Source organism: Engystomops pustulosus, chromosome 7 (assembly GCF_040894005.1).
Source record: "Engystomops pustulosus chromosome 7, aEngPut4.maternal, whole genome shotgun sequence".
Lineage (NCBI taxonomy): Eukaryota > Metazoa > Chordata > Amphibia > Anura > Leptodactylidae > Engystomops > Engystomops pustulosus.
In genome coordinates, this window is record NC_092417.1 from 167,387,412 (window position 1) to 167,412,094 (window position 24,683).

The 24,683-nt window shown below is 41.6% G+C and overlaps 1 protein-coding gene across 2 annotated transcripts in view; it reads left to right on the plus strand.

The window, feature by feature from the left end:
• The first annotated feature begins 9,951 nt into the window (after positions 1 to 9,951).
• AMPD3 (adenosine monophosphate deaminase 3) overlaps positions 9,952 to 24,683 on the plus strand; it is a 44,718-nt gene continuing 29,986 nt past the window's right edge. The window contains exons 1-2 of one of the 2 annotated variants that reach the window (XM_072118845.1): positions 9,952 to 10,109; positions 21,118 to 21,343. In XM_072118845.1, coding sequence (XP_071974946.1) covers positions 21,123 to 21,343 — 221 coding nt within the window. In that variant the 5' untranslated portion in view covers positions 9,952 to 10,109; positions 21,118 to 21,122. Of the gene's footprint in view, positions 10,110 to 14,653; positions 15,409 to 21,117; positions 21,344 to 24,683 lie in introns of those variants that run through there. The other variant, XM_072118844.1, reaches the window with a different exon arrangement.

Below are 24,683 nucleotides of genomic sequence, written 5' to 3' on the forward strand. Positions count from 1 at the left end.
CCATTGTATTGACAGTATTAATACCACATTGCTGACAAATTATATATAAATAGAAGAATTACAAAATAACAAAAATGATGATACAATTACTAATTACATGTTCTAAATATACCTGTGATGTCAGGATGTAAGACAGGTGGCAAACCTGACAGAAGGACCTTCAATAAGTATGGGGATAGATATTCGGATAATAGATGTTGGGATTTAAAGGGGTGTTCCCATTACAGCAAATTAATGTAATTTCTTTTATAATAAAAAGTTATACAATCTTCCAGTATACTTTCTGTATCAATTCCTTGCGGTTTTCTAGATCTCTGCTTGCTCTCCTGCCATGGAAAGAATGTTTACTACTAATGGATAGAAATCTGTCCCTGGTCACACAGGTGCACGGCTCATTATATCACAGAAAGTAATCAGAGCTGTGCACCTGTGTGACCATGGTCAGATTCCTGGCCACTAGAAGTAAGCATGGAAGCTTTCCATAGCAGGAGAGCAAGCAGAGATCTAGAAAACCACAAGGAACTGATACAGAAAGTGTATTGGAATATTGTCTAACTTTTTATCATACAAACAATAAGATTAATTTGCCGAAATGGGAATAACCCTTTACAGTTCAGTCGGTTGGATTTCAACATAAACACCCACTTAATACTGCCCTCAGGTATAGAATTTAACTACTATAATACTGCCCCCTGTGTACAGGAATATAACTACTATAATACTGCCCCCTATGTACAAGAATATAACTACTATAATACTGCCCCCTGTGTACAGGAATATAACTACTATAATACTGCCTCCTATGTACAAGAATATAACTAGTATAATACTGCCCCCTATGTACAAGAATATAACTGCTATAATACTGCCCCCTATGTACAAGAATATAACTACTATAATACTGCCCCCTATGTACAAGAATATAACTACTATATTACTGCCCCCTATGTACAAGAATATAACTACTATAATACTGCCCCCTGTGTACAGGAATATAACTACTATAATACTGCCCCCTATGTACAAGAATATAACTACTATATTACTGCCCCCTATGTACAAGAATATAACTACTATAATACTGCCCCCTATGTACACGATTATAACTACTATAATACTGCCCCCTATGTACAAGAATATAACTACTATAATACTGCCCACTATGTACAAGAATATAACTACTATAATACTACCCCTATGTACAAGAATATAACTACTATAATACTGCCCCCTATGTACAAGAATATAACTACTATAATACTACCCCCTATGTACAAGAATATAACTACTATAATACTGCCTCCTATGTACAGGAATATAACTACTATAATACTGCCCCCTATGTACAAGAATATAACTACTATAATACTACCCCTATGTACAAGAATATAACTACTATAATACTGCCCCCTATGTACAAGAATATAACTACTATAATACTGCCTCCTATGTACAGGAATATAACTACTATAATACTGCCCCCTATGTACAAGAATATAACTACTATAATACTACCCGTATGTACAAGAATATAACTACTATAATACTACCCCTATGTACAAGAATATAACTACTATAATACTGCCTCCTATGTACAGGAATATAACTACTATAATACTGCCCCCTATGTACAAGAATATAACTACTATAATACTACCCCTATGTACAAGAATATAACTACTATAATACTGCCCCCTATGTACAAGAATATAACTACTATAATACTGCCTCCTATGTACAGGAATATAACTACTATAATACTGCCCCCTATGTACAAGAATATAACTACTATAATACTGCCCCCTATGTACAAGAATATAACTACTATAATACTACCCCTATGTACAAGAATATAACTACTATAATACTGCCCCCTATGTACAAGAATATAACTACTATAATACTGCCCCCTATGTACAAGAATATAACCACTATAATACTGCCCCCTATGTACAGGAATCTAACTACTATAATACTGCCCCCTATGTACAAGAATATAACTACTATAATACTGCCCCCTATGTACAGGAATCTAACTACTATAATACTGCCCCCTATGTACAGGAATATAACTACTATAATACTGCCCCCTATGTACAAGAATATAACTACTATAATACTGCCCACTATGTACAAGAATATAACTACTATAATACTGCCCCCTATGTACAGGAATATAACTACTATAATACTGCCCCCTATGTACAAGACTATAACTACTATAATACTGCCCCTATGTACAAGTATATAACTACTATAATACTGCCCCCTATGTACAAGAATATCACTACTATAATTAGAAGTAAAACAAAGAAGGAAAAAACAAATGGTAACGGGTCACCACCCGCAGGCTGAAATCTTCTTAGAGGGTATTCAGTGGCCAGGAGCACGGAATATTCCCAAACGCTGGTCCGGAGATCTAGGTAGTAATAATATATATACAGGCAAAAAAGGAAGGGTGGGAATCCAGCACCAGAGACAAGATGTTCCAGGTAAAAAACAGCTGTTAAAACATATCCAAAAATTTATTCAGCGTTTTAAAAATTACAAATTCCATAATGCAAAAAGACATAGATGCAAAAAGAAGGTAAAAGCACGTGCAGGACGGGACACAATGTACAGCGGTAACGCGTTTCGGACTCTCGCTATGTCAGTCCTTAGTCATACCTTGTTTGCTGTAGCCCGCTATGAGTTTAAATCAAAATGAATGCGTTTCGTGATTCCGGGCTTCCGGCGTGAAAATTTACGCCCTGTGGGGGGTGTGTCCTAGACTAACTACATCCAGACTAACAACTGTTTTGTAAAGCTGGTTTCAGGAAATGTATAGCAAATCTTGTTTATGGTTAAGTCCCTTGGGAAAACGTGTGTCTAGGCTCAAGATCCAGAAGGCTTCACGTATTAATAGTATTTTCTTCCAATTGCCCCCTCCATTTGGACGCATGACGTGTTCAATGGCTGTGACCGTCATGCCTCTCCTAACCCCAGCATGTGTGTCCTTAAAATGTCTCGAAATGCCCGATAAGTTTCGTGAGCTGGAGACGGTAGTGGGGTTTGCACCTGTTATGTGCTCACTATTGCGATCCTTCAACTTTCTGACAGTGCAGCCCACGTATTGTAGGGAGCATTTGGTGCAATGTATTAAAGGGAACCTACCACCACAAATCTACCTATAAAGGTAGATCGGGTGGTAGGTGGATCAATGGGACGTGAGGATAGCCCTTTTAAGGGCTAATCCTCACGTCCCCGCACTTTTTTAGTAACTTTTATCAGACTTTTATGCTAATTTTATTATGCGGCTACTGGGGCGTGGAGTAGCCGCATCTGAGGTTACACGAGGCGGCTACTCCACGCCCCGGTAGCCTCTTTTCTCCTCCTACTCACCATCTTCGGCGCGCAGCTGCTCGTAGCTGCGCGCCCTCGTCCGACGATCCTGCAGTTTGCGCATGCGCAGAACAGCAGGCCCGCGCCTGTGCAGCCCCGGCTTCGGAGCAGTGACCGCGCAGGCGCGGGCCTGCTGTTCTGCGCATGCGCAGACTGCAGTATCATCGGACGAGCGCGCGCAGCTACGAGCAGCTGCGCGCCGAAGATGGTGAGTAGGAGGAGAAAGGAGGCTACCGGGGCGTGGAGTAGCCGGCTCGTGTAACCTCAGATGCGGCTACTCCACGCCCCAGTAGCCGCATAATAAAATTAGCATAAAAGTCTGATAAAAGTTACTAAAAAAGTGCGGGGACGTGAGGATTAGCCCTTAAAAGGGCTATCCTCTCGTCCCATTGATCCACCTACCACCCGATCTACCTTTATAGGTAGATTTGTGGTGGTAGGTTCCCTTTAAATAAACCACATGTGATGTCTCACAATTCATGTAAGATTTGATAGGAGATAGGACAGACAAAAAAGAGGTACTTTTGTGAATAAATTTACATATGTTACATCTTGCACCTCCGCAGCAATAGCTGCCCTTGGTCTGCAACCATGTTTTGACAGGGGCATTGGACGTGAACATATTGGGAGATAAAATATTGCCCAAAGTTCTGGCTCTGGTGGAGACAAACGAGATACCTTCAGATAGAATTTGTTTCAAAACAGAATCATGTTCTAGAATAGGTAAGTGTTTTCTCAAAATTTTTGTAATATCGTAAAACTGTGTACTAAATTCAGTACTAAATGTAGGTATAGATCTGCTTTGAGGCACTATATTCTTGGGTTGTAAATAAGCTGACCGAGATTTACTTTTGACTATGTCTAGGGCTCTGTAGCAGGACTTTTTAGTGTATCCTCTGGCTTGTAGTCTTTGAGTGATGGTAAAACACTCTTGTTGGAATGACTTATCAGTGGTACATGCTCTTCTAGCCCTCACATATTCACCTATGGGAAGGTTTTTAATGGTGTATGGAGCATGACAGCTTGAAGAGTGTAACAGCGTATTGCCAGATGTTTTCTTGGGGTAAAGGGTGGTCTGGACTTTGCCCATTTCAATGTCCCCTATAAGATTGATGTCCAAGAAGGAAATGGCAGTTTTTTTATATTCATGGCCTTGCTTTCATGAGCATAGTCAGTGTCTGATGTGCATGAACGTTTTGCCCTCAGGAATTCTCCAATGGGAAGATTCTTAACTGTATGCATAGGATGACAGCTGATGGCATGCAGTAATGTATTACCTGCAGCAGGTTTACGAAATAGTTTAGTGTTGACACTAAGTGTTTGAATGTTGCCAACCAACATGATATCCAAAAAAGGCATACTCTCAGGATGGTGTGAAAAAGTGAATTTGAGATTGAGAAGATTATACATTCATATATTAATGTGAAACTACCCACGTAATTTACCTGGTTCACTGTACCATTTGTTCTCTTCAGTACGTGGGCTGCACGGCCCGCAAGCTCAAAGATCGCATAAGTGAACATATAACAGGGGCTAATCCCCACACAATAGCCAGCACACGTAACCTCTCGGGTATCTCAAAGCATTATAAAGAAGCTCACTCGGGATCCATGAGTGGCATGCGTGTGATAGCGATCGAACAGGTCTCCAAACCTGATAGAGGAGGAGACTGGAAAAAAGCATTGTTCTCCAGGGAAGCCTTCTGGATCCTGAATCTTGAAACTCGCTCTCCAAAGGGCTTAAATTTCAAACAGGATCTTATGTATTTCTATTAACCCATTACTTACCTTTTATTCAGGTTAACAATGTTATACTTATGTATGCTCCTTTTCTATGCTGTCATATCCACGTCCGTTGAGTAAGGACTAGGTGGCGTTAGTCCGAAACGCGTTACCGCAAGCTCTGTCTTTGTGTTTTGTCTCGTGTGTATCCATGCCTGTTTTCCTGCACATGCAAGTTTTTTAATGAAGATGAAATAAACATTTTTTTGGACTTTTTAAAACAGAACTTTCTACACTTATATTGCTGGAGCCCTCCTCTTGTTTTTTTGTTGTCCGAATAACTACTATAATACTGCCCCCTATGTACAAGAATATAACTACTATAATACTGCTCCCTATGTACAAGAATATAACTACTATAATACTGCCTTATGTACAAGAATATAACTACTATAATACTGCCCCCTATGTACAAGAATATAACTACTATAATACTGCCCCCTATGTACAAGAATATAACTACTATAATACTGCCTCCTATGTACAAGAATATAACTACTATAATACTGCCTCCTATGTACAAGAATATAACTGCTATAACACTGCCCCCTATGTACAGGAGTATAACTACTATAATACAGCCCCCTATGTACAAGAATATAACTACTATAATACTGCTCCCTATGTACAAGAATATAACTACTATAATACTGCCCCCTATGTACAAGAATATAACTACTATAATACTGCCTCCTATGTACAGGAATATAACTACTATAATACTGCCCCCTATGTACAGGAATATAACTACTATAATACTGCCCCCTATGTACAGGAATATAACTACTGTAATAGTGCCCCCTATGTACAAGAATATAACTACTATAATACTGCTCCCTATGTACAAGAATATAACTACTATAATACTGCCCCCTATGTACAAGAATATAACTGCTATAATACTGCCCCCTATGTACAAGAATATAACTGCTATAATACTGCCCTCTATGTACAGGAATATAACTACTATAATACTGCCCCTATGTACAGGAATATAACTACTATAATACTGCCCCCTATGTACAGGAATATAACTACTATAATACTGCCTTATGTACAAGAATATAACTACTATAATACTGCCCCCTATGTACAAGAATATAACTACTATAATACTGCCTCCTATGTACAAGAATATAACTACTATAATACTGCCCCCTATGTACAGGAATATAACTACTATAATACTGCCCCCTATGTACAGGAATATAACTACTATAATACTGCCCCCTATGTACAAGAATATAACTACTATAATACTGCCTCCTATGTACAAGAATATAACTACTATAATACTGCCTCCTATGTACAAGAATATAACTACTATAATACTGCCTCCTATGTACCAGAATATAACTACTATAATACTGCCCCCTATGTACAAGAATATAACTACTATAATAGTGCCCCTATGTACAAGAATATAACTACTATAATACTGCCCCCTATGTACGGGAATATAACTACTATAATACTGCCCCCTATGTACAAGAATATAACTACTATAATACTGCCCCCTATGCACAAGAATATAACTACTATAATACTGCCTCCTATGTACAAGAATATAACTACTATAATACTGCCTCCTATGTACCAGAATATAACTACTATAATACTGCCCCCTATGTACAAGAATATAACTACTATAATAGTGCCCCTATGTACAAGAATATAACTACTATAATACTGCCCCCTATGTACAGGAATATAACTACTATAATACTGCCCCCTATGCACAAGAATATAACTACTATAATACTGCCTCCTATGTACAAGAATATAACTACTATAATACTGCCTCCTATGTACCAGAATATAACTACTATAATACTGCCCCCTATGTACAAGAATATAACTACTATAATAGTGCCCCTATGTACAAGAATATAACTACTATAATACTGCCCCCTATGTACAGGAATATAACTACTATAATACTGCCCCCTATGTACAAGAATATAACTACTATAATACTGCCCCCTATGTACAAGAATATAACTACTATAATACTGCCCCCTATGTACAGGAATATAACTACTATAATACTGCCCCCTATGCACAGGAATATAACTACTATAATACTGCTCCTTATGTACAAGAATATAACTACTATAATACTGCCCCCTATGTACAAGACTATAACTACTATAATACTGCCCCTATGACTACTATGATTTTTGCTTAAAAAGGCCTGTGATTCGCTGAGGTGACGGTAGATATATAATTTCTATACAGTGTTGCTGCTATTTATATATAGGCCCAGGACTCTCTGCTGCTGTAATGGATCTTGGTATATAGGAGTCATGTGTCAGCAGGCCTGCGCTGTGTATGATGGATGTATTTTGTTTACATTTCTGGCGTCCTGATCGGACCTGTATGGGGAGGGGATGTTTACACAGATTTTTTTCTTACTAAGAATTCAGCATTGTTTCCCAGCTTAAGAAAAAAACAACCCCATTCATTTTGATGGGGGTGATGATAGATGTTACAGCTGGCAGCCCTTAAAGGGAACCTGTCACCAGATTTTACACCTTTAAACTAACAACCCCCTTTGGTAGGGTATGAAATGTCCTTTCTAGAATTCCCTTTTTTATATCAAATATCACCATTTACCTATAAAAAAATATTCTCAATAGTCACATGCAAATGAGCTGAGAAATGTCATCTTTTACCTGTGAAGAGGCAAGTTTAGAGGCTGCAGGGAGAGCCTAGAAACATGCTACCAGTGTCATTTTAAAGATAAGAATCTCATATTTCATTACATCAGACTTGTAGTTCTGTAATCTACAAAACCAGAGGCAGAGGCACAAGGTGAGAATAAAGGTGAGAATTGGTTTTTATCAGCAGCTAGCATTTCCACCTCTCTTTTCTGTAGCTCAGAGAATCAAAGGCCTGCTACAATCTAAAAAAATGTGATTCTTATCTTTAATATGACACTGGCAGCGTGTTTCTAGGTGCTATAGAATTGAAGATAGGGGTATCTGAAGTGACTGTCCCCTGCAGATTGTAAACCTGACTCATCTCATGTAAAATCTGACTCTTCTCTGCTCATTGTCACGTGACTTTGGAGGATTTCAGACACTGGCTGCAAGAGGATGTCAGATGTCAGAATGTTTCCCCTCTTTGTCCTACACAAATGTTCTTCGAGGCCACTTTTGGGAGGTGCACCTTTAGGTGAATTCAGCTCTGCTACACCCCTATACACATATACAATGTATTATAGCAGAGTAACGGAGAGGAGACGCTGTGGACCCATAAAACGGTTAAGTGACTATGGAGGAAGCACTTAGACTTGTGAATAAGAAAACTCTATTATGGGGAGATGCATCGCGCTATGGACACGCCGTCAATAATGGCTCCATTAAACATTTAGGAGGCTGAGGTCACGTGATCCATTAGTTATGAAAGCAGAATCAGAATCAATATTGAGGATATGAAAATCTAGAGCCCGGAGCGACTCTCTGAGGCATCATGTGCCTCGTGCCTCGGGTCTTATTGTATGTAGAATGGCGTATATGGTCATGAATAGAATGCAAGGATGGCAGTGAAAAACTGACACACAAGAAGGGCATGGAAACAGCCGTGCAGGGTGTGTGGAGAGCTGAGTGACTGATAGATAACAGACAAGTACCTTTCATTGGTGTCTGATACTTTGTAGAGTGTAAGCTCCTGTGTCAAATCCTCTCTTCACAAAGTCTTGTCATATACCAATATAGTATGTAAGCTCTTGTGCCAAAATCTTTCATTGTCTCCTTTCTATATAATAATTTCAATTTCCTGGTAGATTGTAAGCTCTTGTGCCGTATCCTCTTCCCCATCTATATCACACTGTACTTGAGTAGTGGGATGAGGACAACTCATTAATTACATGCAGAATGTAGTTATGTAAGTACAGGGGGTCCGTGTCCTCCTATTCCCTCTATCCTGTGTTTATGAACACCTGACCCCTACGACCCTTCCCCTCTGCCCCTACATTCCCAGTCTTCCTGTCCCCTTTACCTTCTTACTTTCTGCCCCACATCAGCTTTCCCTCCCCTATATTTCTGCCCCCCATACTGTTTGTCCTGTCTCCCCTTCATGTTTTTGCCCTGGTTCCTTTACCACTTGCCCCCTTCTGCCTGACCTTGCACCCTACACCCCTCTAACGTTCTTTCCCCCTGACCTCCTGTCCCCCATCACCTTGACCTTGCACCCCATCCCTTAACATTCTGTCCCCCAGCCCCCTAATCATCTGCCCGCATCCCCCTGACCTAATGTCTCCCCATTTACTTCTGTCCCTCCTGCCTCCCACCCCCCTGACCTTTGATCCCACCTCACTATCCTTCACTCTCCTAACCTCCCGCTCCTCATGACCCGACCTTGCACCCACCTGGCTTTCGGTCCCTCCTGTTCTCCATCCCCCTGACATTTTCTCTCCCTGACCTTTGTCTCCATCCCCCTGACCTTGTGTTCCCCACCCCTCTATCACTCTCCTGACCCCATCCAACTGAACTTTCACCCACCTGGCATCTGTCTTCCCATCCAAATTAACTTCTGTCCCCACACCCTCAAACCTTCTCCCCCTGACCTCCTAGCTCCCCTGATCCCCCTGACCTTGCACTCCCCCTGATCTCCTGGTCCCCATCGCCCTGACCTTGCCCCACCCTCACGACCTCCTACCCCCATCCCTGTGACCCCCTATCACCCTGTCCTCCTCCTCCCATCCTTATTTAGTTCTCTTTTGATTCCCTTCCACGATCTCGTGTAGGGAGTTTTCTGGCAGAGAACAAGACAATAAATTTCTTTTCCAGCAGAGGGACTGAAATCTGAGCTACAAGAAGTTTCCTGGAGGAATCGGGCAGAAGTCTCTGCAGGTGACGAGCCCCGAGCCAGAACAGAAGCCTCCGCTGCCCATCTACTGCACCAGAGACCCCCAGAGGAGAGGAGGCAGTGCAGGACCCCCAGGTAAGCTGGAGGGGGGTACATGTGTGGAGGTGACCTCTGAGGGGCTGGTTATGGGTAGAAGGCTGGGTGCCAGCGCTGTGATCGGATGGTGCCAGGGCTGCCTCCTATGGAAGTCAGCTGTGGGTACAATACAGGGTCACATCAGGGTCTGGGCAATCATGCGGGAAGGTGAGGGGTCACCCCCATAAAGTAGTTGTAATAAGGGTAAAGGTAAACTGGTAAAACCGGAGTCCCCAGTCGTCACTGCCACCTATATAATCCTACCCTGTCATAGCGACTGCCAGGTATATACATGTGAGCCTGTTGCCTTGTTATCCTTGTATACAGCAACTGCTTCCTTTCCGTATACAATGCACCTCACTCATATACACAACATGTACTGCACTGCTATGGTATACAGTACACTATATACACTGCACTGTTATGGTATATACTATATACACTGCTATGATGTACACCATATACACTGCCTGATATGGTATATACTATATACACTGCACTACTATAGTATACACTGTATACACTGCAGTGCTATGGTATGTACTATATACACTGTTAAACACTATATACACTACAGTGCTATGGTGTACACTATATACACTGCACTACTATGGTATATACTATATACACTGCATAACTATGGTATACACTCTATACACTGCATTGCTATGGTATATACTGTATATACTGCTATACGCTTTATACACTGCAGTGCTATGGTATTCACTATATACACTGCACTGCTATGGTATATACTATATACACTGCACTGCTATGGTATATACTGTATATACTGCTATACGCTTTATACACTGCAGTGCTATGGTAAACACAATATACACTGCACTACTATGGTATACACTATATACACTGCACTACTATGGCATACACTATATACACTGCGTGATGGGACATTGAATGGGACATTCTGGGGCAGGGAGAGCTGGACTTCAGTGTTGAACTCTCCACCTCCATGACTTCATAAAACCAATTTACATTGGTCACTGCAAAGTAGATTTTCTGGGTGATGCCCCCGCACCGGGCCATGAAAGAAACATCATCTAGAAGCTGCTCAGCTGCTTGACAACATACTGCCAGTGGGTTATTAGGACAATTTCTCATGACAGGTTCCCTTTAAGTAAGAGATGAGACTTGTAGTTATAAAAGTAAAAACCTACAATGTGATCATAAACCCCCCTCTTCTGTATGATGGGGCTGCAGCAACATCAGAGAGGACAATCGGCCATAACTGTATATGGGGGACGGGGTCTCCACCTCAAGTTCTGCCTATTAGGAGTCTATGGAGACATATATGCGGCCGCAATGTTGCCGGTCGTGTGAATGTAGCCTTACACTCATATATACACATTTATACTCCTATATACATATGGTGCAGATTTATCACAAGTGTCTGAGAGCAGAACTCTTCTAGTTGCCCATGGTAACCAATCAGAGCTCAGCTTTCATTTTCCCACAGCGGTTTATATAATGAAAGCTGGGCTTTAATTGGTTGCCATGAACAACTAGAACAGTTTTACCTCAGAAACTTCTGGTGAATCTCCCCAAACTTCATCACTCATGTATACACTCTTACACACATACACAGCATATACACATCACATATACACACACATGTACCATATACACACACATGCACCATATACACACCACCATATACACATCACTAATACACACATGTACCATATACACATCACATATACACACACATATACAGCATATATACATCACATATATCTTATATATATATGGGGGGGGGGGGGGATTTAACGATGTGTCTCATTACAATGTATGGCAAATAACTTGATGTGAACTCAGCCTAAGGCTACATTCACACGAACGTATGCGGGGCGTATATATACGGCCTATATACATCCCCCATACATCGCAATGGCCTCATGGCGCTCGTGATCGGATTTTGGCGCAATCACGCCGGCTTTCATGCAACACAGGCCGTCAGACAATTAAAAATTGTGTCGCAAGCCAAGCACTTACAAGCACCGGGAAGAAGATGGTGAACTCCGGCGGACCTGAGCGGGGAAGCGACACATGCAGGATATCGGGGGCGCACGATCTTAGTGAATCGCGGCAGAGTGCATCCTCGTTGGACAGTACAGATCGGGGATCGCTCAGGGACCGGGTAAGTAAATGTATCCCAATATGTGTATAATGGTGCACATCCTCTATTCGTTAGTGTCAGGTGAGATGGGGCCCCCTGACACTGCGGGCCATAGCGGCTCCTGTGGCTGCTACCAGTGTCATCCTTACATTTTCCCATTGAGCTGTTCTCTCAGCAGTCCCTGGAGGTCAATCACAATGAGCAAAATCCTACTTGCTCACCAGGGACATGTCAAACAGATCGGAGCCTCCAATTTATATCGTTGAGGAATTTTGACAGTGATAGTTTAGGAGTGCTGACAAAAAGCAGCTCCATTTTCTGTGTTTCTATAGGAGATCAATACAGAATTCTATAGGATATAAATGCAAAAGACACAGATACATCGGCCGACCGTCACACAATGAATAGTAAACCCTGGCCAATGTATAAGAACGTAGCATCCATTTTTGATGACATATTTGGGAATCTGCTGAAATTTAGCAAAATTCTCTAGTTTTATAATAGCGGAGGCGCTTGAAGTTTCTAATGTCTGTCCTGCTAAACAGAAATATCTTGTGTGATGACAAAACTATCCCAGGCATTGTCACAAAACCGCTGTAAAAATGTGATGACATCACACATAGAATGTAACAAACATCACAAACAACAACAACCATCATGGCCTAAGCACAAAGACCTAGGAATACAAAGTAGGGCCCCATTTACACAGGCCGCGTTGTGACGCTTATATGGCCAAAAGTTTGCTCTCTGATATACGTCCCCATAGACGCCTATGGCACCGGGCACAGTGCGACGATAACATTGTGTGCTCAGCGTACCGAGACGTGGCCGAAAAAATTGTAGAGCTTTCTCGTCCAAAAGAATGGCCATGTGGCTCTATTTATTTTGGAGAGCAGCGCTCTGCCCTCCTCCTTTCCAGCCGGCTATGCCCGAGCACACGGCAATGTAAATGTACCCTAACCAAAAAACTCACAATCAACTTTTATAATCATACTAATAAAGGACTCTGTGGCGTTACCATAGCCCCTCCATGCTGCAGCTTTACAGGGTGTTACGCTGTCTCCCCCTCCCTTCTGCTCCCTCAAGTAGTCCTGTACACTGTAACACACTGGGGCACATGTATCATAGATTTTCGGCTGACACTTTTTCCAGTTTCCTGAAGGTGGCTACTTCAACGTATCTTAAGTTTTTCCCCTTTGTGATACTTGTGATGAGTTGCCTGTTTAGTCTCACTTTTGGGAATTTTTGTGTCCGAATAATAGCTCCCAAAAGTCCGGTTCTGTTTTTGGACTTATTAGGTGCAAGAATGGGGTCATGAATTGAACAAACATCTGGGCTACAAAGATAAATCCGGCCACTGCACTAAATCCTGGAGGCTGCTTGATTCTGCACCTAAAAAGTCTCAAACTGCAAAAAGTCTCACAAAAAGTTGCACAAAAAAGAGGAAAAGAAAGCAATAGGAGTGATAGATGTCCCCCACTGTGAGGCTACAGCACGGAAGGGCTCTTTTAACAACCCCAGGAGCCCTTATGGCTCATTAGCATAATTTTAACTGTTTATTGGAAGAAGGCCATGAATAACAAATATGAAAAAGATTACCAAAGTCACGGTGCCTGGATCTATGACTAACATGTGGGAATGGATCACGGCCCCCGTAGACGTCTATGGCACGTGGTCACGGTGCGGTAAGCAAGCGTTGTCTCACCGAACCATGACCAAGCAAACAGCTGGTAAGAAAAATATAGGACATGTCTCATGGCTTTGTGTGGAAAGGGGAGGGGTGAAGACCGCTCAGGCTCGGGCAGACATCCGTTAGTGTGCATGAGGCCTAAGTGCCCCTGGTTTATCATGCTTGATTTTGATGATAGATTTTTTTGTTTCTTTATATTTTTTATATGAAGTTACACACTACAAAAATATTTACCAGATTTGTTTTACAAAAATTTTAACAAAACGAGTTTACAAAATAAACCAAAACTTTTTGCAAAACAAAGTTTACAAATCACGCAAACATTTTTGCAATAATATTTACCAAAAAAGTTCACAAAATATTTCCAGTGACTACGCCACCTATTCTGCGTTCACAACAATCATTTCGCCGTCTCAGTTTTCAGCCTGTACATCGTCCCCCGTCCTCCGCTCCCTGCGGTACATGAGATCCTCGCTCCCTGAGTCAGGGAAGAATAATGTAGACAATGCAGCGGTGTTGTGACATGTGATCCAATGTGACACTTATGCTAAACAGGTGTCTCTGCTTCCCCAGTGATGTGAAGGCGGTGACTTATAAAAACAGCGTACAGTACAGGAGCAATAACAGAGCCCATAATCTGCTCTAAAAATACTTCCCTTCTGAGATGTGAGAGATGTTAATCTGTCATCACATTCAGACCTCCTCCTTGGTGTCTTGTTCGTTGCCTTCATATTTCTCAGCATGACTTATCTCCTATAGTTGTCTCAGATGAAAACATCCTGGCTGTGAGGGCTGAGCTCACACCAACAAGAGACTCTGGAAGGAGAGCATCTCACGCACAACACTAGGTCCCTCAGGACTGAGCTCATCCACTGTGGACAAAACCTAAGCTGACAAGACCGAGCTCATCTACTGTGGACCACGACTCAGGTCCTCCATGGACTTGAGTTCATTTTCTGTGGACCAGGACGTAGACTACCAGGACTGGACTTGTATATTGTAAACCAGGAGTTGAGTTCCTTTAGGACTGAGCTCATCTACTGTGGACCAAAACTTAGGTTCCTCAGAACTGAGCTTGTCTACTGTGAATCAGGAACCAGGTCCTCCAAGACTGAACTCATCTTCTGTGCACTAGAATTGAGCTTGTCTACTAAGGACCAGAATCCAGGTCCTGCAGGACTAAGCTCATCTCCACCATAAAACTAATTTCACCAGGCTACTGTAGAAAAGGAGGTCCTACAGGACTTGGCACGCCTACTGCAAACAAGAAGGTCCAATAGGACTGAGTTGATCTGAGTTTTGAATAGAGGTTTGAGGCGTGCAATAAAACATACATCCTTACTTAGCTTTCCTGAGATAGTTTTGGAACTTAGATACCCCAATTGCAGAGTGTAACATCAGGTCTACCCTGGACATAATCACTGGGAAAAGTGGCCTTGGTGCGGTACCCATGGCAGTCCCTGGAACAGTAGGTAAGTGAAATGTATTATTATACGATATTAGTGTATATTATTATATCATTTCATTCATATGTTTCAGTTTTGTTTTTTGATTTGGTTTTACAGGTTTGTTTTTTAACAAAAATACGTCCAAATTTTGCCCAATCCATTGTGTGTATATATATATAGATTCTTAGCACAGTGGTGTTTGATACATTTAGCAGCTTCGAGACATTTTTCACTTCCTCATTTGAATCCGGAAATTAATATTTTGACACTTGAATAGTTTCGTGGGTAGTTTGTTGTGCTCCGGTTTGGTAACTGAGACTCTTCCCTCTCCCATCTGATGTAAACAGCAAGTCATGGCGTGAGGCAATATTCAGCGGCTGATAACACGTTGTAACATGCCGGGGGTTGTGTAATACATTTCCTTGACAATTTTATCCTCGACATCTCCCTAAAGGGTCTCATTTGTCACGGATCTGTGAATTTGATATATGGTGGGAATTCCTAGGCTGGAGTAAAGCGTGGGGTCACATGACCAGTTTACGACAACTATTCGTGGTCAACACATTCAAAGTTGGTATCTAGAACTTTCGACCAGGAATGAATATTTGATACTGTATCACTGGGAAATATGATCGACTGAGTATCACATTCGTTAATAACCTAATTATACTCCAGATTTGGATGTCTCCATATAAACATCTACTGTTTCACAAACCGGGCCGACCCATAGATGGTGCTGACCGTGTACAATGGAGGCAGACATTTTATTGTGGGTGGGGCTAGTTTAGTCATGTTATCAGTAGGGATGGCAAACGGGATGAGAGAGAAGTCGTCCAACTGGGATTGATCTGAACCCTTGCCCTGGAAGAAGAGAAGACAAACTTTGTATCTGATGCCCATGATGCAATTTGTTTCACTGTTCGCCCCCTATTTTGGGTTAAAAACATCTAATGGATGTATCCGTCTGAGTGGCGGCCATGTCAACTGGTCCTTCTTCAGTACTAGTGATCATCACCAGTTTGGTAGGTGGCCATCTTAAGGACCCCTGGTGTCACATTTGATGACATGAAAGCAGTAAAAACACAGCGCGTGGTTGAAGGACTTTTGGTGAGGTCACATTTGATGACACTTTTTGTCCTACTAGGAAGTAGCATCTACAGATGGGGGAAGAACTTTTGAGACATCACTAAAGGTCATTGACTCTGGGGCTGGATTCTTACTGTTCAAGGAAGATACAGGGGCACATTTACTTACCCGGTCCGGAGGAGTTCCCGAAATTGCATTGTCCAATGATAATGCACTTTGCATAATGTAGACCGTGTTCCCGATTTCCTGCCTCTGTCGCTTCCCCGACCAGGTCCACCTGAGTTCACCATCTTCCTCCTGGTGCATGTAAGTGCACGGCTTGCGACACAATTTTTAAATTAAATCCCGTGCTCTGTCCGAATCCGTCAGATCATTTGATGGCCCGCCCCCGATATCTGTCGCATGAAAGCTGGCACTGTTGTGCCAAAAATCCGATCGCATGCAACACAATCCCCTTCTAAATCCCTGTCCCAGAAGCGCAATCCCAGAAACCATCGGAAAACCCGACGGAAATGCGGCCGTGGGACCCTTAGTAAATAAGCCCCACAGTATTTTTGAGGAGGACATAGGGGTGCAGGGTGCAGGACCCTGGACCAGTGACATAACTAGGGGGCAGATTAAGACTGCCATGTGCCCTGGGCTGCATGAATACTAAAAAGCCTGGAATTACTTCCTACATATGGGACTAGGATCAGCTTCTTGAGGAATGGAGGATGCGTCCCTTCTGCTGCTTTCAGTCTGTGGTTTCAGGACCTTTTGGAGGACTTTCATAGGTCCTGAAATGGCTCTTATATACATGTGTATTGAGATCATGAAGTGATTTCATGGGTGAAGGTCCTTCTAAGTATAAAACTTGGTAGGCGATTTGGGTGGGCATGGGCCCCCTAGAAGTCTTGGGCCCCGGGCTTCCGACCAAAGTGCCTGTATTATAATCCCTAATTGGATATAACCTCTGATGTGTCCTCACTCACATGGACCATCGGTTAGGAAGACCAAGGGCAGAGGTTGTCCATCCTGTAGACACAACACATTGCACCCGTATCTCCTGTGTTATATAAGGCACCAATGCTTACTGGTTCAGAGGGAATCGCACCAGTTGAACCAGTCAGATTACTAGATTCATTCATTGGTAGATCTGACATTATGAGAGAAGCTTTGATGTCTTCTATTGTTTGCTCAGCTGAATAAATACGGTATTGTACGCTGCACTGTGCTTATCACTGGGGGATGTGGGCGCAGGCGCTGCGTGACTCCTGCTGTGACAATGCGCCACACCTGCTCACATACCGCCATCCACAGGGGCCCCGCTACTGGAATGTCCTGTAACATTAGGTTACACTGGGCTGTGTCACATCATGGAAAACCACAGCAATAAGCACCATCACAGCTAATAACCTAGAAGACAATATCACCAGCGCTATCCTGTGCAGGAAGAGAAACAAGGAAAATAATGCAAATTCACAATGATATTAAATAAACAAAGTCCATTAATAGGATGACATAATCCATCATCAGCTTCAATACATTTACATATCTGATGTGTGTCTGATACATTGTGACAATGCACAGAGAAGCTTCATGATGTCAGCAATATTCTGTACATTAGGGGCAGTATTATAGTAGTTATATTCTTGTACATAGGGTGGCAGTATTATAGTAGTTACATTCTTGTACATAGGGGCAGTATTATAGTAGTTATATTCCTGTATATAGGGGGCAGTATTATAGCAGTTATATTCCTGTATATAGGGGGCAGTATTATAGTAGTTATATTCTTGTACATAGGGGGCAGTATTATAGTACTTATATTCTTGTACATAGGGGGCAGTATTATAGTAGTTATATTCCTGTACATAGGGGGCAGTATTATAGTAGTTATATTCTTGTACATAGGGGGCAGTATTATAGTAGTTATATTCCTGTACATAGGGGGCAGTATTATAGTAGTTATATTCTTGTACATAGGGGGCAGTATTATAGTAGTTATATTCCTGTACATAGGGAGCAGTATTATAGTAGTTATATTCTTGTACATGGGGGGCAGTATTATAGTAGTTATATTCTTGTACATGGGGGGCAGTATTATAGTAGTTATATTCCTGTACATAGGGGGCAGTATTATAGTAGTTATATTCCTGTACATAGGGGGCAGTATTATAGTTATATTCCTGTACATAGGGGGCAGTATTATAGTTATATTCCTGTACATAGGGGGCAGTATTATAGTAGTTATATTCCTGTACATTGGGGGCAGTATTATAGTAGTTATAGTCTTGTACATAGGGTGGCAGTATTATAGTAGTTACATTCTTGTACATAGGGGCAGTATTATAGTAGTTATATTCTTGTATATAGGGGGCAGTATTATAGCAGTTATATTCCTGTATATAGGGGACAGTATTATAGTAGTTATATTCTTGTACATAGGGGGCAGTATTATAGTACTTATATTCTTGTACATAGGGGGCAGTATTATAGTAGTTATATTCCTGTACATAGGGGGCAGTATTATAGTAGTTATATTCTTGTACATAGGGGGCAGTATTATAGTAGTTATATTCCTGTACATAGGGGGCAGTATTATAGTAGTTATATTCTTGTACATAGGGGGCAGTATTATAGTAGTTATATTCCTGTACATAGGGAGCAGTATTATAGTAGTTATATTCTTGTACATGGGGGGCAGTATTATAGTAGTTATATTCTTGTACATGGGGGGCAGTATTATAGTAGTTATATTCCTGTACATAGGGGGCAGTATTATAGTAGTTATATTCCTGTACATAGGGGGCAGTATTATAGTTATATTCCTGTACATAGGGGGCAGTATTATAGTTATATTCCTGTACATAGCGGGCACTATTATAGTAGTTATATTCTTGCACATAGGGGGGGCAGTATTATAGTAGTTATATTCTTGTACATAGGGGGCAGTATTATAGTAGTTATATTCTTGTACATAGGGGGCAGTATTATAGTAGTTCTATTCTTGTACATAGGGAGGCAGTATTATAGTAGTTATATTCTTGTACATTGGGGGCAGTATTATAGTAGTTATATTCCTGTACAAAGGCGGCAGAATTATAGCAGTTATATTCTTGTACATAGGGGCAGTATTATAGTAGTTATATTCTTGTACATAGGGGGCAGTATTATAGTAGTTATATTCTTGTACATAGGGGCAGTATTATAGTAGTTATATTCTTGTACATAGTGGGCAGTATTATAGTAGTTGTATTCCTGTACATAGGGGCAGTATTATAGTAGTTGTATTCTTGTACATAGGGGGCAGTATTATAGTAGTTCTATTCTTGTACATAGGGGGCAGTATTATAGTAGTTTATATTCTTGTACATAGGGGGCAGTATTATAGTCATTTTATTCTTGTACATAGGGGGCAGTATTATAGTAATTTTATTCTTGTACATAGGGGGCAGTATTATAGTAGTTATATTCTTGTACATAGGGGGCAGTATTATAGTAGTTATATTCTTGTACATAGGGGCAGTATTATAGTAGTTATATTCTTGTACATAGGGGGCAGTATTATAGTAGTTATATTCTTGTACATAGGGGGCAGTATTATAGTAGTTTATATTCTTGTACATAGGGGCAGTATTATAGTAATTTTATTCTTGTACATAGGGGGCAGTATTATAGTAGTTATATTCTTGTACACTGGGGGCAGTATTATAGAAGATATATACTTGTACATAGGGGGCAGTATTATAGTAATTTTATTCTTGTACATAGGGGGCAGTATTATAGTAGCTATATTCTTGTACATAGGGGCAGTATTATAGTAGTTATATTCTTGTACATAGGGAGCAGTATTATAGTAGTTATATTCTTGAACATAGTGGGTAGTATTATAGTAGCTATATTCTTGTACATAGGGGCAGTTTTATAGTAGTTATATTCTTGTACATAGGGGGAAGTATTATAGTAGTTATATACTTGTACATAGGGGGCAGTATTATAGTAGTTATATTCTTGTACATAGGGGGCAGTATTATAGTAGTTATATTCTTGTACACAGGGGGCAGTATTATAGTAGTTATATTCTTGTACATAGGGGCAGTATTATAGTAGTTATATTCTTGTACATAGGGGGCAGTATTATAGTAGTTATATTCCTGTACATAGGGGGCAGTATTATAGTAGTTATATTCTTGTACATAGTGGGCAGTATTATAGTAGTTATATTGTTGTACATAGGGAGCAGTATTATAGTAGTTATATTCCTGTACATGGGGGGCAGTATTATAGTAGTTATATTCTTGTACATAGGGGCAGTATTATAGTAGTTATATTCTTGTACATAGGAGGCAGTATTATAGTAGTTATATTCTTGTACATAGGGGGAAGTATTATAGTAGTTATATTGTTGTACATAGGGAGCAGTATTATAGTAGTTATATTCCTGTACATGGGGGGCAGTATTATAGTAGTTATATTCTTGTACATAGGGGACAGTATTATAGTAGTTATATTCTTGTACATAGGGGGCAGTATTATAGTAGTTATATTCTTGTACATAGGGGGCAGTATTATAGTAGTTGTATTCTTGTACATAGGGGGCAGTATTATAGTAGTTATATTCTTGTTCTCCATTAGATCTCATGTAACTCTTCTGTCTTGTCTTAGGAGAGATGCCGCGACACTTCCCTCGCCTCAATATTTCGGAGGTTGATGAACAAGTCCGTCTTCTTGCGGAAAAAGTTTTTGCTAAAGTTCTACGAGAAGAGGACAGTAAAGATGCCTTCTCCCTCTTCACTGTGCCGGAGGATTGTCCTATTGGACAGAAGGAGGCCAAAGAACGTGAGCTGGAGAAGGAAATTGCAGAGCAGAAATCTGCTGAGACTGTGAAGAGGTCAGTCCGGATCCTGGTAGAGAGGGGGCATATGATTTATGGCACAGGGTAGTGGTAACATCTTGGCAGAACATAATCTTTCCTTATTCTTACTGTTTATGAAGAAAGTAGTAAAACAGTGTTTTCCCCCCCGTCTCTAAGCTGCCGTGAAAATACAACCATATTTGGCTGGCTTTAGCTGCAGCAGACTGGCACTAATCCTGAATACCTTTCTGCCATCTTCACTGCATATTCTTTTTCATCCAGGGATAAGATACTCCATTGCCTTTATGTCTGTGCAAACAGTGATAAAGGACCAATTACCGTATTTTTCGGACTATAAGGCGCACAAAAAATCCTTTGATTTTCTCAGAAATCAAAAGTGCGCCTTATAGTCAAGTGCGCCTTATATATGAACTGTACTTACAGACAACAGCTGCTTGAACTGTGCACAGGTCTGCCACCTGCTGGTCACTCATACTTAAAATCAGGTGCGCCTTATAGTCCGGTGCGCCTTATATATGAACTTATACGTTTTAGCAGGCATTTATTGATGGTGCGCCTTATAATCCGGTGCGCCTTATAGTCCGAAAAATACTGTATATGCCCAGGGGTGAATATACACCTTATCCAACTTGTGCAGTTTCATGGGGCTCCTGAGATCAAGAGGACCCAACAAGTGGTGGGGGGCACGCAATTCTCCTGTGCTCTGACATTGGAAATGTGCATAAGGGGACCACTGGACAAAACTTGGGGTCCAGAAATTCCAAATCCACCCCTTTAGAAAAGGTAGAATTTTGTAAAGGTGAATAGATTTGATAGGAGAAAGTTGTAGATCCCCATCTGCCACCCCCATCTTTTACACGGGGGTCATCTAATTTACTAATGGGGGTCTTTTGTACTCCTATCTGAGTGCAAAACCAGACCCTAACTATAATGTATGTCTTGCAGTCCTGCTCTTGTATTGGATGTTGGACCCCATAAGAATCCTGTTCCTGAGTCTCCATTATGTTATACCCCTGCAGCCCCCACAAAGTAGCTTAAGCAGACCCCTGATTCATATAGTATCAAGGCCATTCAGGATATATGATGACTCCAAAATACAGAGTCAGAGTCAGCAGCAGTCGCCCTACTTGTTGACGGTTTCCAGTTATTATTTCTCACTGGTAAGATATATATGGCCGCTAATAATCAGAGGTGCCAAGTTTTATTCGGATCCCCTTCACTGCCACATCACTGCTTTGAACATGTCCTTGACTGATTCGGTTATCTACCCTGGAAGGTCCAAAATTAGAGGTGGTGAGGTGAGAATGACAACTATAGGGGGTAGTATGACACGGATTAGGAATCACCGTCCTTAGGGGTTGAGAGTGATGACGGCTAATAAATGCATCATTATTAAAGTTATTAAATTTAAAAAAATCTTTGTGTGTACAGTTACAACGCAGGCATATGTGTTGCCATGGTTACAGACTACAAGCTTCAAATTTAAATGTAACAGTTTTGGTCATTTAACTGTATAAACCTGCTAGTACAGACCAAGGTGAAATACATAGAGATAAAGGCACAAGGTAAATCAGGGATTTGACGGGATTATGTGCAGGGTCAGACATCCCCGGAGCCGGACCTGCATCCACAGTGAGGCATGCTAGGACTCTATACTCTATGGATGAGGCAGGACCGGTACTGGGCCAGGTACTGACTTTTATATTATCCCAATCCGCTCTCCAGATGTCTGTCACCTCCTCCATAGAGATATATGTGCTGCCGGATGTTATCCAAGGAGTAATCACACTTCATATCCGTATAAAATCCGAGATATTTCCATCCTGCCCAAAATATAGACTGCCTCACATAACAAAGCTCATTCACACTGCTGCGTCGTACTGGAAGCATGGTTGTTGGTTGTGATTATACAATAATACACAATAATAGTAAATATGTAAATGAATTTTGTAGTATTATTTTATTACTGCTACAAATACCAATAATAATAATAAGGCAGGAATAATGTAGAATGGATGTAGAGGTCAATAGCATTTTATAGATTTTCTTAATCATTATTATCGTTGTTATAGTCTTCTCATATGGGAAAGTGAGACCTTATGGGCCCCCAAAGCCTCTTGGGCCCGGTTGCGACCGCACCCTCTGCACCCCTATTAAGTAACGCCCCTGCTGCTGGTCCTGCTCTGTTCTAATGCTGGTCCTGCTCTGTTTTACTGCTGGTCCTGCTCTGTTTTACTGCTGGTCCTGCTCTGTTCTAATGCTGGTCCTGCTCTGTTTTACTGCTGGTCCTGCTCTGTTATACTCCTGGTCCTGCTCCGTTTTACTGCTGGTCCTGCTCTGTTTTACTCCTGGTCCTGCTCTGTTTTACTGCTGGTCCTGCTCTGTTATACTCCTGGTCCTGCTCCGTTTTACTGCTGGTCCTGCTCTGTTTTACTCCTGGTCCTGCTCTGTTTTACTGCTGGTCCTGCTCTGTTATACTCCTGGTCCTGCTCCGTTTTACTGCTGGTCCTGCTCTGTTTTACTCCTGGTCCTGCTCTGTTTTACTGCTGGTCCTGCTCTGTTATACTCCTGGTCCTGCTCCGTTTTACTGCTGGTCCTGCTCTGTTCTAATGCTGGTCCTGCTCTGTTTTACTGCTGGTCCTGCTCTGTTATACTCCTGGTCCTGCTCCGTTTTACTGCTGGTCCTGCTCTGTTATACTCCTGGTCCTGCTCCGTTTTACTGCTGGTCCTGCTCTGTTTTACTGCTGGTCCTGCTCTGTTATACTCCTGGTCCTGCTCCGTTTTACTGCTGGTCCTGCTCTGTTTTACTCCTGGTCCTGCTCTGTTTTACTGCTGGTCCTGCTCTGTTATACTCCTGGTCCTGCTCCGTTTTACTGCTGGTCCTGCTCTGTTATACTCCTGGTCCTGCTCCGTTTTACTGCTGGTCCTGCTCTGTTCTAATGCTGGTCCTGCTCTGTTTTACTGCTGGTCCTGCTCTGTTATACTCCTGGTCCTGCTCCGTTTTACTGCTGGTCCTGCTCTGTTATACTCCTGGTCCTGCTCCGTTTTACTGCTGGTCCTGCTCTGTTTTACTCCTGGTCCTGCTCTGTTTTACTGCTGGTCCTGCTCTGTTATACTCCTGGTCCTGCTACGTTTTACTGCTGGTCCTGCTCTGTTATACTCCTGGTCCTGCTCCGTTTTACTGCTGGTCCTGCTCTGTTATACTCCTGGTCCTGCTCCGTTTTACTGCTGGTCCTGCTCTGTTATACTCCTGGTCCTGCTCCGTTTTACTGCTGGTCCTGCTCTGTTCTAATGCTGGTCCTGCTCTGTTTTACTGCTGGTCCTGCTCTGTTATACTCCTGGTCCTGCTCCGTTT